Below are 16656 nucleotides of genomic sequence, written 5' to 3' on the forward strand. Positions count from 1 at the left end.
ACAGAGGGGCACTTAAGAATTGTATATTTATTTTGTTGCTTTTAGTATAACTTACATTATTCTGATAGAAAATATTTGTATTATTGAGTCTGAATACTAGGTAGCTAAATTGTATAACTAACCAAATTAAACTTCATTTACACTCTTTGTAAAATTTAAGAGTTCCAGAATAAATAGCTGTCACATTTATAGATCTATACAAGGAAACGATAATTAGAACTTTTTACAGCAATGTGACATGCAGATCAGACCATCTTTAGGGCATTAAATATTATTGGTCCTTTCCCACACATCCCAACATGCCTTACATTTTTAAATACTACAACAGTATCAGATATGTCTGCTTCGTACCTATCTTCCCTTTCATCCCAAGTGTGAAAACTTTTTATGTATAAAAAATTGTGAGGTGCCTAGGAGATATGTGACTATTCCTGCTTCTTCTCTTTCACATATAAAGTCATGATTTATAGCTTTTATATTAAGGTAGGTTTTAAAATTTTGCTTGGGCTTCTGTTGTATTTGTTTTTTGCAAACTGGTATTTTTGAAAGCAAAGCAAATATTCCAAATAAAATAATCTAGTAACAAGAACTTTCTACTGTCTTATTTGCAGAGAATCCATTGTTATCAATCTAGTGAAGAAATCAAGGAAGCCACCAGACTCTTGCCAAGATGAATATACAGATTACGTCAAAGTACAGAAAGCCAGAGGATCAGAACCAAAGACTTGTTTTAGAAAGATGGAAGAATGTTCTTTGGAAGCCCGTGGGTACAGAGAAGCCGTTGATTCCAGATCCAGACATAGAATGTTTGAACAAAGATCCCCATGTGAGACTTTCTGGACATATCCAGGACCATATAATATTTCACAAACAGTGGAAAACCAGTTACCTCATTGCTTACCAGCTCAGTCAAAGAAAACATATGACTCTTTTCAAGATGAACTGGAAGATTATATCAAAGTGCAGAAAGCCAGAGGACTAGATCCAAAGACTTGTTTCAGAAAGGAAAGAGAGAGCTCTGTGGAAACCCATGGGTACAGAGAAATTGATTCTGGACCCAGACCAAGAATGTGTGAACGAAGATATTCATTTGAGACTTCTCAGACCTACCAACAACCATACACTATTTCACCAGTGGAAAGCCAATTATATCACTGGTTACCAGCTCCTTCGAAGAGGACATATAACTCTTTCCAAGATGAACTTGAGGATTATATCAAAGTGCAGAAAGCCAGAGGACTAGAGCCAAAGACTTCTTTCAGAAAGATAAGTGATAGCTCTGTAGAAACCCACAAGCACAGAGAAATGGTTGATTCCAGACCCAGACCTAGAATGTTTGAGCAAAAACTCCCATTTGAGACTTTCCATTTCCAGACTTACCCAGGATCATACAGTATTTCACAGGCAGAAAAAAAACAGTTACCTCATCCTTTACCAACTCATGACAGCAAACAGAGATTAGACTCTGTGACCTACTGTCAACCCACCAGAGACTGTTTCCCAGAAAAACCAGTACCCCTGAGCCTTAGTCAGCAGGACAATAACTCTGGCACATACAGTGTAGAATCTGAAGTTTATAAGCACCTCTCCTCAGAAAACGATACCAGTGAGCATCAAGCAGGTCGTAAGCGGAAACATCAGAAGAGAAGAAGGCACATGGAGAAAGGTGAAGAAAGGCCAGAGAAGGAGCAGTCCAAGCATAAAAGAAAAAAGAGTTATGCGGATACAGATCTAGACAAGCACAAGGGCACTGGGGAAAGGAAAAGAGATGGAGATAAACTCAGTGTCAGTTCAGGAAGGCTTAAGCATCGAAAAAAGAAAAAGAGCCGTGGTGTACCCTCTGATAAGGAAGAACGTAAGCACAAGAAAGAGAAAAAAAAATCTGTTGAAGAAAAGACGGAAGAGGAAATGCTTTGGGATGAGTCTATTCTTGGATTTTAAACTTTTAGCCTTGTTTACCCCAGGAGAAATAGAATGGGGGAATTTAGACAAAGACAGAAACATCCAATGAAGAAAAAGAGAGGTGAGTACAGTCAGTGTCAGTTCAAGAAAGCTTAGTTTTTTGTGTGTAAAAATTGAAATTGACTTGAAAGAAGAGACAAGCCTAAACCTCACCTCTGAGAGAGAAGAACAAAAGAACACAGTAAGAACATAAGAGAAAAGGAAGCCAGTTAAAAGATAAACATGTCAGTGCTTTAGGACGAGTCTTCTCTTGGATTTTGAACTTTTCAGTTGTGTTCATTTAAGGTTGAATTGATGAAATAAGTTGAAGAGTTTGGTTTCATGAAATTCATGTTATTTGAATTTTCCTAAGTGAACAGTTTAACTGTTAACAAAAGCCAAGTGAAGTAAGAGCATACAATATGCCTTTTCCTCAAGTTATTTTTCCTCATTTCTTAACATGAAAGAAAAATTACATATTTCCTGTGTATAAAGTAATTTATCTTAATGAGGCTATCTCTGCTCCTGTTCATCCAGTTGCTCTGATAGTGAATTATTTACCTATGGGAGAAAATTAATTTTAAATGAGAAAATCAGCAGGCATCAGAATCCATCCTCTGTTTGGGTTGTGTTAATGTTGGTGGTATTTTTTATTGCTATTACATGTTTGTTTATGTTTCTTGGTTTTCTCCAAGGAAAACACGTGAAGCAATTCAGATTGATTTTTTGTTCATTTGTTAAATATAATTTGCAGTGTATTTTTGTATTGTCTAGTTCTGAAAGTGGGAAATGAAACAGTCTATAATAAATGTAGATGATATATACTTTTAAAGAGTTCTCTTAAAAAGTACTGATAAAAAATCAGCCTATATTCTGTAAATGTGTATATATATTAAAGTGTTTTAATTTCTATATATTGTTTTTTGTAAATAATTATTTCCAATCTGAATATTATTTTACTTTGGGAGTGAGAGGGGAAATAAACAATTTTCACCTCTGAGGAGATCACACTGTAAAGTTTTTTGTTTTGTTTTCCTTACTGGTATTTCTATTTATTATTTGTTAATTCATTTTTTTAACACCAAAAACATTTTGTATTGGGGTATAGCCGATTAACAATGGTTGTGATAGTTTCAGGTGAACAGTGAAGGGACTCAGCTGTACATATTCATGTATCCATTCTCCCCCAAACCACCTTCCCATCCAGGCTGGCACATAACATTGAGCAGAATTCCATGTGCTATACAATAGGTTTTTGTTGCTTATCCATTTAAAATATAGCAGTGTGTACATGGCCTTCCAAAATTCTTTAACTATCCATTCCCCCTGGCAACCATGAGTTCCTTTTCTAAGTCTGAGTCTCTTCCTGTTGCATAAGTAAGTTAATTTGTATCATTTCTTTTTAGATACCACATTTAAAGGATGTCATATGATATTTCTCTTTCTCTAACATACTTCATTCAGTATGATACTCTCCAGGTCCATCCATATTGATGCAAATGGCCTTATTTCATTCTTTTTAATGGCTGAGTAATATACATGTACCACATCTTCTTTATCTATTCCTCTGTCGATGGACATTTAGGTTGTTTCCATGTCTTAGCTATTGCAAACAGTGCTTCAATGAATATTGGGGTGCATGTATCTTTTCAGACCATGTTTTTCTCTGGATATATGCCCAGGAGTGGGATTGCAGGGTCATATGGTAGCTCTATTTTCAGTTTTTTGCAGAGTCATATGGTAGCTCTATTTTTAGTTTTTTAAGGAATCTCTATACTGTTCTCCATAGTGGCTGTACCAGTTTACATTCCCACCGACTGTGTAGGAGGGTTCCCTTCTCTCCACATCCTCTCCAGCATTTGTTGTTTGTGGAGTTTTTGATGATTGCCATTCTGACTGGTGTGAGGTGATATCTCATTGAAGTCATCAAAACAGTATGTTACTGGCACAAAAATGGAAATATATAGATCAATGGAACAGAATAGAAAACCCAGAAATAAGCCATATAGTCTTATGATTGGTCTGTTCATATTTTCTATTTCTTCTTGGTTTAGTCTAGGAAGACTGTACCTTTTCCATTTCTTCCAGGTTGTCCATTTTATTGGTGTATAGTTGTTCATAGTAGTCTCTTATGATTCTTGGTATTTCTGTGGAGTCAGTTGTAACTCCTCATTTCTAATTTTACTGATTTGAGTCCTCTCCCTTTTTTTCTTGGTGAGTCTGGCTAAAGGTTTATCAATCTCATTTATCTGTTCAAAGAACCAACTTTTAGTTTCATTGATCTTTGCCATTGTTTTCTCTCTTATTTATTTCTGTTCTGGTCTTTATGATTTCCTTCCTTCTACTAACTTTAGGATTTGTTTGTTCTTTCTATAGTTGCTTTAGGTGTAAGGTTAGGTTGTTTATTTGAAATTTTTCTTGTTTTTGAAGGTAAGATTGTATAGCTATAAACTTCTTTTTTAGAACTGCTTTTGCTGCATCCAGTAAGTTTTGGACCATTGTACTTTCATTTTCATTTGTGTCTAGGTATTTTTTTAATTTCTTCTTTGATTTATTCAGTAATCAAATGGTTGTTGAGTAGCATATTGTTTAGACACCATGTTTTTCTTAGAGTTTTCTTTGAAGTTTATTTCTAATCTCATAGTGTTGTGATCAGAAAAGCTGCTTGATAAGATTTTGACTTTCTTAAATTTATCAAGGCTTGCTTTGTGGCCCAGCGTGTGGTCAGCCCTAGAGAATGTCCCATGTTCGCTTGACAAAATGTGTAATTATTGATATGTATGATCCTATTACCATTTCGTTAATTGTTTGGGATTTATTTTTTGCAGATCTTTTCCTTCTCTTGTGTTTCTTGCCTAGAGAAGCTCTTTTAGCATTTGTTGTAAAACTGGTTTAGTGTGCTGAATTATCTTTTGTTTATATGGAAAGCTTTTGATTTCTCCATCAAATCTGAAGGACACTCTTGCTGGGTAGAGTATTCTTGGTTGTAGTTTCTTCCCTTTCATAACTTGGAATATATTGTTCCATTCCCTTCTGATTTGTTGAGTTTCTGTTGAAAAATCAGTTGACAATCTTATGGGTTTTCCCTTATATGTTGTCTTTTTACCTTGTTTTTAATAATTTATCTTTGTCTTTAATTTTTGTCCATTTGATTACTATGTATCTTGGTGTATTCCTCCTTGGGTTTATCCTGCCTGGGATTCTCTTTTCTTCCTAGACATGGTCGACTATTTCCTTTCCCACACTGGGGAAGTGTTCAGCTATTATCTATTCAAATATTTTCTCAGGTCCTTTCTCTCTCTCTTCTCCTTCTGCGACACCTATACTGTGAATATTGGTGCATTTAATGTTGTCCCAGAGGTCTATTAAGCTGCCTTCATTTCTTTTCATTCTTTTTTCTATATTCTGTTTTGCAGCATTGATTTTCATCATACTGTCTTCCAGGTCACTTATCCGTTCTTCTGCCTCAGTTATTCTGCTGTTGATTCCTTCTAGTGTATTGTTCATCTCTGCTTGTTTCTTCTTCAGTTCTTCTAGGTCTTTGGTAAGCATTTCTTGCATCTTTTCAATCTTTGCCTCCATTCTTTCTCCAAGATCCTGAATCATCTTCACTATCATTATTCTGAATTCTTTTTCTGGGAGGTTGCCTATATCCATTTCATTTAGTTGTTTTTCTTGGGATTTATCTTGTTCCTCCTTCTGGGACATAATTATATTTCTTTTTGTATCTTTCTATGATTGTGGTATTAGTTCTGGAGGCTAATGGGAATGTCATTCTTACTTCTGTCTGCCGTCTGGTGGATAAGGATAAGAGGCTTGTACAAGCTTCCTGATGGGAGGGACTGGCTGTGGGGAAAACTGGGTCTTGCTCTGGGGCTCAGTAAAACTTTAATCCAATTGTATGCTGATGAGTGGGGCTGTGCTCCCTGCCTATTGGTTGTTCAGGGGGAGTCTATATGCTTCTGTTGTTACTGTTCAGTCACCCAGTCATGTCTGACTCTTTGCGACCCCATGGACTGCCACAAACCAGGCTTCCCTGTTCTTCACCATCTCCCAGAGCTTGCTCAAACTCATGTCCATTGAGTCGGTGATGCCATCCAGCCATCTTGTCCTCTGTCATCTCCTTCTCCCACCTTCAGTCTTCTCTAGCATCAGGGTTTTTTCCAATGAGTCAATACTTTGCATCAGGTGACCAAAGTACTGGAGTTTCAGCTTTAGCATCATTGCTTCCAAAGAACACCCAGGGCTGATCTTTAGAATGGACTGGTTGGATCTCCTTGCAGTCCAAAGGACTCTCAAGAGTCTTCTCCAACACCACAGTTCAAAAGCATCAGTTCTTTGGTGCTCAGCCTTCTTTATGGTCCAGCTTTCACATCCATACTTGAACAGCATATAGGGCTATTGGTGACCTCCAAGAGGACTTATGCTGAGATGCATCTCCCAGGACTGCTGCTGCCAATACCCCCATCCCCATGGCAGGCCACTGCTGACCCACACCTCTCCAAGAGACCTTCAACACTCACAGGTAGGTCTGGCTCAGTCTCTTATAGGGTCACTGCACTTTTCCCCTGGGTCCTGGTGCACACAAGATTTTGTTTGTGTCCTCCAAGGGTCTCTGTTTCCCCCAGCCCTATGGAGGCTCTATAATCAAATCCTGCTGGCCTTCAAAGTCAGATTCTCTGGGGATTCCCAGTTCCTTGAGTAAATCCCCAGACTGGAGAGCCTGATGTGGGATCTAGAACCTTCACAACAGTGTGAAAACATCTTTAGTATTATTGTTCAGTTTGTGAGTTGCCCACCTCGTGGGTATAGGATTTTATTTTATTGTAATTGTGCCCCTCCTACTGTTTTGTTGTGGCTTCTCCATTGTACTTGGATGTGGAATATGTTTTTTTGGTGGGTTCCAGTGTCTTTCTGTCAATGGTTGTTCAACAGCTAGTTGTTATTTTCATGCTCTGGCAGGGGAAGGTGAGCTCATGTCTTATTCCACCATCTTAAACTAATCTCTGTAAAAGTCTTAATAATTTCATTTCACCTACATCTTGCTTAGAAGAAGCTGATATTCAAACTTGAACTCAGTCTTAAGTTAAAAAAAAACATGACCAAGTAAATACTTGAAACTTAAGAAGGAGGAATTTATAATTAGGAGAGGACTATGATGAAACTTTAAATTGTTTCATCTTGATTTTTTTTTTACTCTGGTGAAAAGTAAATTTTTTTTACTCTGTTTTTTCCTTATTTATGTTTTATGATAAACACCACTTGTAAGCATTTGAACATCACCATGGTATAGTAGAAAGAGTAATAGCTTGGGAATCTAAATACCAGGATTCTGGTCTCAGTAGTGCCATCAAGTTGCTATGTGACCTTGTAGAAATACCATCAAAATCCAACATGGAGTCATCAGGAATAGGAAAAATAAGCTATAGTATTCCCTTGATATGCTAATTTAGCAAAAAAAATCAATTAAATTTAGATGGTGATTTATCTGCACTTATGCTGTGTGCTCAGTCACTTCATTTATGTCCAATTCTTTGTGACCACATAGACTTAGCTTGCCAGGCTCTTCTGTCCACCGGATTTTCTAAGCAAGATTACTGGAATGGGGATCTTCCTGACTCAGGGATCAAACGCACATCTCCTGTGTTGCAGGCAGATTCTTTATTGCTGAGCCACCAGGGAAGCCCTTATAGGCAAGGCATTTAACAGTTGTTTTTTTTTTCTTGAGATTTGAATAAAATGGTAAATACTAACTGAAGCATAATATGATTGGTTGGGCTCATACCTGATTGAATGAATAGTCCAAAAAGGAATTAGATGGTCCCCAAACTAACTTTTTCCACAAGACTGTTAGTAAAGATTATTGGTGTTACAATGGCACTTGGGGTGCCATTGCCTTCACATATGATTTAAGGCAACTTATTGAACTCAGTATTCAGACAAGTAAATTAATAACACTTAGCTTCATAGGTGTATCCTCAACTGAATAGAAAGTAGAAGGAGGCAAATTTTGACTGAATTTAGAAAATAATTTTCAATGATTGTAGCTATGGAGAAAAATGTAATTGGCTGCCTGGTTATATGCATGCATTGGACAAATAAAAACTGACTCATAGCATATATCCAGGAAAGAAATTTGAGAAAAAAAGACAAAGAAGATAAGTTCTGCTCCACAAAGAGCTCACATTCTAACAGAGAAAATGAACTAATAAAGAAGAAACTGTAGTAGAAATTTGATAAAGGCTACAATGGGAGTGATGAAAGATGCTGTGGGTAGCAAGGGTAATGCTTCATGAGATGGAAAGTGGGTATTCAGGAAAGGCTTCCCAGAGGAAGTGACATCTAAACAAACCTTTTCCTCTCAGTTCAGACCTACTTCTTTGATATATCCACTTGGCTATCTAACAGGTACTTCAAATTTCACATAGCCAAATAGAGTGCCTGCTTGTTCCATTATCAGTCATTCATCTCCCAGTGTTCCCCATTTCTATAAAACCTTCATCCAGTTACCCAAGCCAAAAACCATTTTAGAGCACCTCTTCACTCCTACATTAGACCATAAGCAATTCCTCTTGATAATATCACCAAGATATCTCTCCTAATGTCCAATTCTCTTCATCTTCAGTTACCACTGTCATCTAAGACATCATTATTTTTTGATCAAACTGAGAAAATAGGTTTGAGAGTAACTGAAACATTGAAAGAAGTCATTACAGGCCCTGAATTGCAAGTGAGTGGAAAAAACTGTACATAATAAGCAAGAGATCACAGAGCGCTCTGGTGAAATAAGCCCTGAGGACTTCAGAACTATCCAGCATAAAGTTTTCTCCAGAAAAAACAACACACATATAAAATGAAAACTCCTAGTTTCAAAAATCAAATATAACAGGCAGAAACATAATGGGTAAAGTAAAGGAAAAGTTCAGAGAGTAGTAGAGGGGGAGGAGTCTAGAGAAAGTAGATCCCAGGAAGTATGACAGCAAAATAAACTTAAATTGGAAGGAATACAAGACAGAAGAGACTGTGGTAAAGATAGTAAAGGAAATAATAGAAAATAAAAGTTTCAAATTAAATAGATTGACAAAATAGATAACAGCAATGGATATACAAAGAAATTTGTTGTAATAGGTGCAGTGTTGTGCTCCCCAGAATTGCCACACTTTTCAAGATAGAGACACTCATCTCCACTTCTGTGGAATTGGCCTTGTTTAAAAGGAACTGCCTCTCCTTAGGTCATGCCCTCTCCTGAGCATAGCCCACATTGATGGGATACTGTAGGTATATAAATGTCAGACTTCCTGTTTCAATTTTGGGCAACTCTGAAAGGCCATTGGAGCCACTGAGTCCTTTGTTGGGACTGTGCTAAGTCGCTTCAGTCGTGTCTGACTCTGTGCGACCCCACAGATGGCAGCCCACCAGGCTCCCCCATCCCTGGGATTCTCCAGGCAAGAACACTGGAGTGGGTTGCCATTTCCTTCTCCAATGCATGAAAGTGAAAAGTGAATGTGAAGTCGCTCAGTAAGTGTCCGACTCTTCATGACCCCATGGACTACAGCCCACCAGGCTCCTCCATCCATGGGATTTTCCAGGCAAGAGTACTGGAGTGGGGTGCCATTGCTTTCTCCATTAGGACTGTATTACAGTTCAATTTGTCTGCTAATCCTGCTTCCCGCAGAAGTGTTCTTCTGAGCATGTCCCCTGTAAATTACCTACAAACAAATCTTCTCACCAATTTCCCCCAGAAATCTACCCCAGACAGGAGGTACTGGGAGTAGTCTTAAGGAACAGACTCTATTCTAGAGCAGGCTATGAGATTCTGTCATTGGTAGTGAAAGAGAACAATGGAAAAGGTGACTTAAAATTCAACCTTCAAAAGACAAAGATCATGGCATCTGGTCTCATGATTTCATGGCAAATAGATGGGGAAACAATGGAAACAGTGAGAGACTTTATTTTCTTGGGCTCCAATATCACTGCAGAGGGTAACTGCACCCATGAAATTAAAAGACCCTTGCTCCTTGGAAGAAAAGCTTTGACAAACCTAGACAGCATATTAAAAAGCAGAGACATTGCTTTGCCAGCAAAGGTCTGTCTAGTCAAAGCTATGGTTTTTCCCATAGTCATGTATGATTGAGAGAGTTTGACCATAAAGAAAGCTGAGTGCCGAATAATTGATGCTTTTAAACTGTGGTGTTGCAGTAGACTCTTGAGAGTCCCTTGGACTGCAAGGAGATCCAATCAGTCAATCCTAAGGGAAATTAGTTCTGAATATTCATTAGAAGGACTGATGCTGAAGCTGAAGCTCCAGTACTTTGACCACCTGATATGAAGAGCCGACTCGTTAGAAAAGACCCTGATGCTAAGAAAGATTGAGGAAAGAGTAGGGTTAGACCTGGAAGACTGACAGAGAGGGTTATTGTCATTAACTGTTTAGGTAAAAGGGGTCATTGAGAGTTTCTAGGCAGAAAAAGGAAATGAGAGGGAGTTGAACTGGATGGAACTAAGTGAATATAAAATATAGTGTTCTCATTTAAAAATTAGTGTGAAGCTGGAAAGGTAAACAGGAGAGATCAGACACAGGATGTGTGACATCAGAGACTAGGGTGGTATCAGAGAAAACTGGGAGTAAGAGACAGATGAAGAGAGTCTGTGAGGTTCTCTTGGCAAGACTCTGAAATGCCAGAGCTGGGTCATAGATTTCTGAGAAATATATGAGCTCAGAGGCAAGAAAGTGGGAAAGCAAAGCTCAGCTTCAGACAGGCGAATTTCACAGTGATATCAAGAAAGTGAAAGAAGTATCACGATGTCATTAGAGGAAAGAGGTAGCCTTAAGATTGAAAAAAAAAAACTAATTTAAAAACAGACTGAAGTTTCTTGCGACCTTTTCATCAAGTCCAAAGAGAATTAAAAACTAAATATTAGGACTTACCTGGTGGTCCAGTGGTTAGGAATCTGCCTTGCAATGTAGGGGACACAAGTTTGATCCCTGGTCCGGGAAGATCCCACAAGCCATGGAGCAACTAAGCCAGTGTGCCTAAACTACTGAGTCCATGCTCTAGAGCCCATGAGCTGCAACCACTGAAGCCCACGCACCTAGATCCCATGCTCCACAGCAAGAGAAGCCTCCACGAGGAGAAGCCAGCACACTACAATGAAGAGTGGCCCCCACTTGCTGCGACTAGAGAAAGCCCACGTGCAACAACAAAGACCCACCATGGCTAAAAAAAATTAAAATATTAAAAAAGCTTTAAGTACTAACACATAACAATTGACCCATGAGACTTGGGGTCAGTAAAGTTTCTCTCTGCACCTCAGTTTAAGATAGTCACTTGGAAAACAGATGTTTGGGAGTGGCAATGATAAATCATATTCTGGAAAGATAGAAGAGGATTCCCCACAGATCTACTATTCTATAAACAAAATTAAATTATTAGCATAACCTCACTAGAGGTGAAAGTTCGTTGCTGAACCACGAAAGATGCCGGGATTCTTGGCCTCTGGAGAAGAATTCAGTCTGGGGCCAGTGACAAGGCTTGATTGCTCAGAGCTTTAGTGTAATAAAGTTTTATTAAAGTGTGAAAGAGATAGAGAAAGCTTCTGACATAGACATCAGAAGGGAGTAGAAAGAGTGCTCCCCCCCCCCCCCACCCCCGCTACTAGCAGTCTGCTAATTAGAGAAAAGAAATGTCTCAAAACTCAGAGGCTGGTACCAGGCCCCTCATCCACAATATGCATTTTGAGATAACATTGGCACAAGGTGAGTTGTCCAGTGCCATAAAATGACTGACATGAATCTTGAAGAAAGGCAGGTTTCCAAGCAAATACAGTCTCATCAACATAGCTTAAGAGAACATTTGCATGAGTAAAACATACTGGTTTGTCAAATCTGTTCTGAGTCTTAATTCCCAAGGCTGAACAGACTTGAAGACAGAGTCTAGGGTAAATACATAGCTCATTAACATAGCTTAAGACAAACAATTCCATCAAGAAAAACACATTGGTTAGCTCAAGGTTTAAGAAAAGTTAAGTTCAGGTGGAGCCAGGTGTCATCATGGCAACACAGAATTTTAAGAGAAACCTCTTTTTAAATTTGTATAGAGAAGGGGGGAAAAAATCTAACACTTGTTTGCTTCCTCCTGCTGCTTCAAGTGAAAATGAAGTTGTTCAGTCATGTCCAACTCTTTGTGACCCCATGGACTGTAACCTACCAGGCTACTCCATCCATGGGATTTTCCAGGCAAGAATACTGGAGTGGGTTGCCATTTCCTTTTCCAGGGGATCTTTCTGTCCCAGGTATCAAACCCAGGTCTACCCACATTGTAGGCAGACGCTTTACCATCTGAGCCACCAGAGAATTCCTGCTGCTTAAGAGAGAGATACCCTGGAGAAGGAAATGGCAACCTACTCCAGTATTCTTGCCTGCAGAGTCCCATGGACAGAGGAGCTTGGCAGGCTGCAGTCCATGGGGTCACATGACTGAGCATGTGTGCATGAGGATGGAGGGCGACAGGTTGGTAGTAATAAACTGGTAGAACTAAAAACAAAAAAAAAAGAGAGAGAGAGATAAAAAATGTCTGACACTTGTACCCTATTTCCTCCCTTTGGAGACCCCTGGCCTTCCTGCCTGATACCATCTCAGAGGTTGGCTCCATTTATGTTTTCTTCCATTTGTTTTTGTATAATTTTGAAGTGTATTGTGGCAAGATTCCAGAGGAAGGGTTCATAAACTCTTTAATTGGCTTACTGAGGGTAGAACAATGGGTAAGGAAAATCTGTGTTATATTTCTTTTCAAAATATTAGCTGTACTTCAATCTTACCTCACCTAATATGTATACAAGGAAGGAGATAAAGCATACAATAACCAAGAAAGTAATCATTAATTTGGCATATATATATACTCCACATGTTTTTCTTTTCCAAAGCTGACAGAGCCCTAGTGGAACAGGGCTCATTCCTATCCCACTACATCCTATAACCTTGAAGTCAGGAGGTGATTCCTGAGGATTTCCCTGAATTCACTTCAGTGTAATATTTGCAATTCAATGATTGGTAGCAACCTGTTATCAAGTACCCAGGTAGCTTATAGTGCAACAGGGGGAGAAAAAACCATACATTATGGGGAGATGACATGGAGTGGTGCAGGCACTGGATTCAGATTCAGAAGATCTATGTTAGGAAGAACATTTTAAGCTGACTGCCTTAAAGTAACTAAGGGCAGGTCATTCAACCTCTGAAACCTTACTTTTCCTCATCTGTAAAATGAAGATTTAAAAACACTCACAGTGTTATTTAAAGATTAAATGAAATAATGTATCAACATACTTTCTGATGCATATTGAACTCTCAGTGAATGTTAATTAAATTAGAATATCAGGTAGAGAGTATTAGGGAAACCATGACTAAGTGCTAAATTACATGGTGGTGATGCTAAGAAAAAGCCCTTTTTAGTGGTCACAGTTGTTCAACAGTAAACTGAGTTATATCAAGAAGTACTGAATACTGGCAGTGTTCAACAGCTGGATAATTATTATGCTAGATTTACAGGGTGCTCTGAAGCATTAAATATGGGGTTCAATACCAACCTTACCCTTATATTTCACTAACTTCACTCTTTTTCTACTTTCCTTTATCTACAATTTCATCACATTAAAATTTTTTTACCATCAAGCCTCTGTCTTTGTAAGCTGCCTTGACATTTTTTGGAAATGAAGCCTGATATAAACAAATAAATTTCACAAAAATTGTATGTGGAATTAGACCTGGGAATTAAAAATTCTGTGGTTTCATTTTTTGTACTAGGAGAGATTTGATAGAGAAAGTCTTCCTTTAAGAAGGCTAAAAAAATGAGTATAAGTCACAAACTCTTTGCATTGACACTGTTTTCAGACTATTGCTTTGTGGGAAGGCACATTTAAAACTTTTTTTTTTTTTTTGGCTACTCTGGGTCTTTGTTGCAGCATGCGGGCTTCTCTTGTTGCAGTGCATGGGTTCTCTAGTTGTGGTGCGTGGATGGGTAGACATTTACTATTAGCTAAGATTTTATAACAGTGACTATATAAATGAATAATTACACTGCCTCACATTGGTTAAGTTTGAGTTTGTAAAACATTTTCATGTCACCTTCATTATCCTCAGTTCATAAATGAGCAAAGTAAGTTTTCCTGCGATGTGCCTCAAATCACACACCTCCCTATCTGTAGGCGGTTATTACATAATATCTGCATATCCATCATAGTGTCTCTAATTTATCAAGCTTCATATCCTCTGCAAGAGTGGAACATCATCATCTACCAAAGATCTTCCCTAATTAAAAACACATGCAAACACCCAAAGTGTCTGTAAAGGGGACTAGTCCCTCTTCCTAAACTGTGCTTCTCCCCAAAGAATTGACTTTTAATTCCATCAGAAAAGTTTAAATCCTATGGGCTGAAGAGTGTCCTTTATGAGAATGCAAATACTCTTCAAAGAGTATCTTATCCAGCCATTACCAGCCACTAATTTCACCTGTGGAAAAGTGGCAAGAGAGAAAATAGACAGCTCATGGAAGATTTGAATGTGAGAAGAGGGAACTGGAACTAGATTTGAGTATCAGCATTGGGCTAGGCAGGCTTCCCAGGTAGCATTAGTGGGAAAGAGTCCTGCCAATGCAGGAGATGGAAGAGACGTGGATTTGATCCCTGGGTCTGAAAGATCCCCTGGAGAAGGAAATGGCTACCCACTCCAGTATTTTTGCTGGGAAATCCCATGGATGGAGGAGCCTCAAGAGATACAGTCCATAGGGTCACAAAGAGTTGGACACGACAGGGTGACTTAGCACACATTCATTCTGAGACCCAAATGGAAAAAAGAGGAAAAGTGAATCTCAGAGTAGTTAAGTCCATTAGTCAAGATCATAGAGTTAAAGGCAGAGCTGGGAATTGACTTCCCATTTTTGTGACTACTGAAACTGACAGGAAGTTCACTATCCCTAGGGAAGGGCTGGCTCAGAATGGCTTCTAGGTACCAAGATTCTTGGCAGGCATATAGGGACATCTTATCAATTAAGCACAGTAGTCACAATGTCTAGGCCTCATGGTACTTTCAGGGGTCCATGAAAGTGGTTTAATTTAGAGAAGCGGTGTCATTCAAAATTGTAGTGTAGCAAACTCCTGTCCATGTGTTGATACAAAAGCAACTAAACTGGCAAAAACTCAGACTCAACTTTCACAGAACTCTGGAATCCAGTCAAAATCTCACAACAACTGGAAGAAAGTTTAGTGAAGAAAGAAGCTGTGGCATTTTAGTAAGAGAGAGCTATGGCACTTAAAGTAACTCTCTTACCATCCCCGTTTCCCAGACCAGCAGCAACCATGAAGATTCCTAGTGTAGGTTGCTAAGTGCCACAGGGAACAGTACAAACCTTATTCTCAAAGATAATGGTTGTATGCTTTGACGAGTATGACAGCTCTCTGAAAGACCATCTCAGGGACTTCCCTTTGTTTTTTTGACTTGGAGAGTTCCCAGGGCTGGAGAGACTTCTCTGGCAGCATTTGTGACGGTTAATTTTATGAACTTGACTGGACCATGTTTCCAAGACATTTGATCAAACATTATTCTAGATGTTTATATGAAGGTGTTTTTTTGTGTAGAAATAATCAATAAACCTATCTATAGTAAGAATAGAGTAGAATTTTATTGGAGCCAAACTGAGGACTATTGCCCAGGTGACAACCTTTCAGAAAGTTCTGTGGAACTGCTCCAGCAAAGCATAGTTTTCAACAGTTTTATGTCTTATCAGAATGAAGAACATCAAATATGAGGTACATTTCTTTAGATCAGCACATACACAGTGGGTCAGTATGGCATTGACGCCTGGGAATGGAGCCTTATCCTTGAAGGAGTAGTAGCATTGATGTCCCAGAAAGGGAAGCATTTATCTTTATATTCCAAATGACGTACTTCTGGACAGCACATCCTTTTCTTTAATGGTTAAAGCAGATGTACAATGTATGTTTAATAGGCCACAAAACAGGATGTTCTGGTTAGCATAAAGTTTAAGTTAAATCATGAATAACCTAGAATGACTTCCCATACCTCAAGATGTGAACACTTCTTCCATCATTTGTACGAATTTACCATTGAAATCAGTGAACTTTGAGTAGGGCACATAACCTTTCATAATGGATAAGCCTCATCCAATCAGTTGAAGAACTGGCTGGCCTCTTACTTTTTATTTTTTGGCCATGCTGTGCAGCTTGTGGGATCTTAGTTCCCCAACCAAGGTCCAAAACTATGCCCCCTACAGTGGAAGCTCCCAGGACCTCCAGGGAATTCCTTCCAGATTTTTTACTTACCAAACCTCCACCATTATGTGACTCAATTTTTTAAAATAAATAAACATCCTGTTGGTTCTGCTTCTATGCAGAATCCTGACTAATGTGGATTTGGGCACTGAGAAATGGGATACTGCTTTAACAAATGCCTGAAAATATAGAAGTAGCTTTGTATCTGAGAATGGATAGAAGCTAGAAGAGTTTTGAAGTGCATGTTAGAAAAAGTGTAGTGTGCCAGGAAGAAACCATTGGTAGAAGCATGAAACTAAAGGAGATTCTGATGAGAACTCAGAAAGAAAAAAGGATCATGTGGTAGGAACCGGAAGGAAAGATGATTTTTGTTACAAAGTGGCAAATAACTTGGCTGAATTGTGTCCTAATGTATTGTGGAAAGTAGATATT

The 16656-nt window shown here is 38.6% G+C and overlaps 1 protein-coding gene across 1 annotated transcript in view; it reads left to right on the plus strand.

Annotated features, from left to right (window-relative positions):
- The window catches only part of ZMAT1 (zinc finger matrin-type 1), a 42278-nt gene extending 39425 nt beyond the window's left edge, over positions 1 to 2853 (plus strand). Inside the window, exon 7 of the mRNA XM_040266693.1 lies at positions 612 to 2853. Coding sequence (XP_040122627.1) covers positions 612 to 1941 — 1330 coding nt within the window. The 3' untranslated portion in view covers positions 1942 to 2853. The remainder of the gene's footprint in view (positions 1 to 611) is intronic.
- Positions 2854 to 16656: the final 13803 nt, after the last annotated feature.

The sequence above is a fragment of the Oryx dammah genome, unplaced genomic scaffold (genome assembly GCF_014754425.2).
Source record: "Oryx dammah isolate SB20612 unplaced genomic scaffold, SCBI_Odam_1.1 HiC_scaffold_23, whole genome shotgun sequence".
NCBI classification, from domain to species: domain Eukaryota; kingdom Metazoa; phylum Chordata; class Mammalia; order Artiodactyla; family Bovidae; genus Oryx; species Oryx dammah.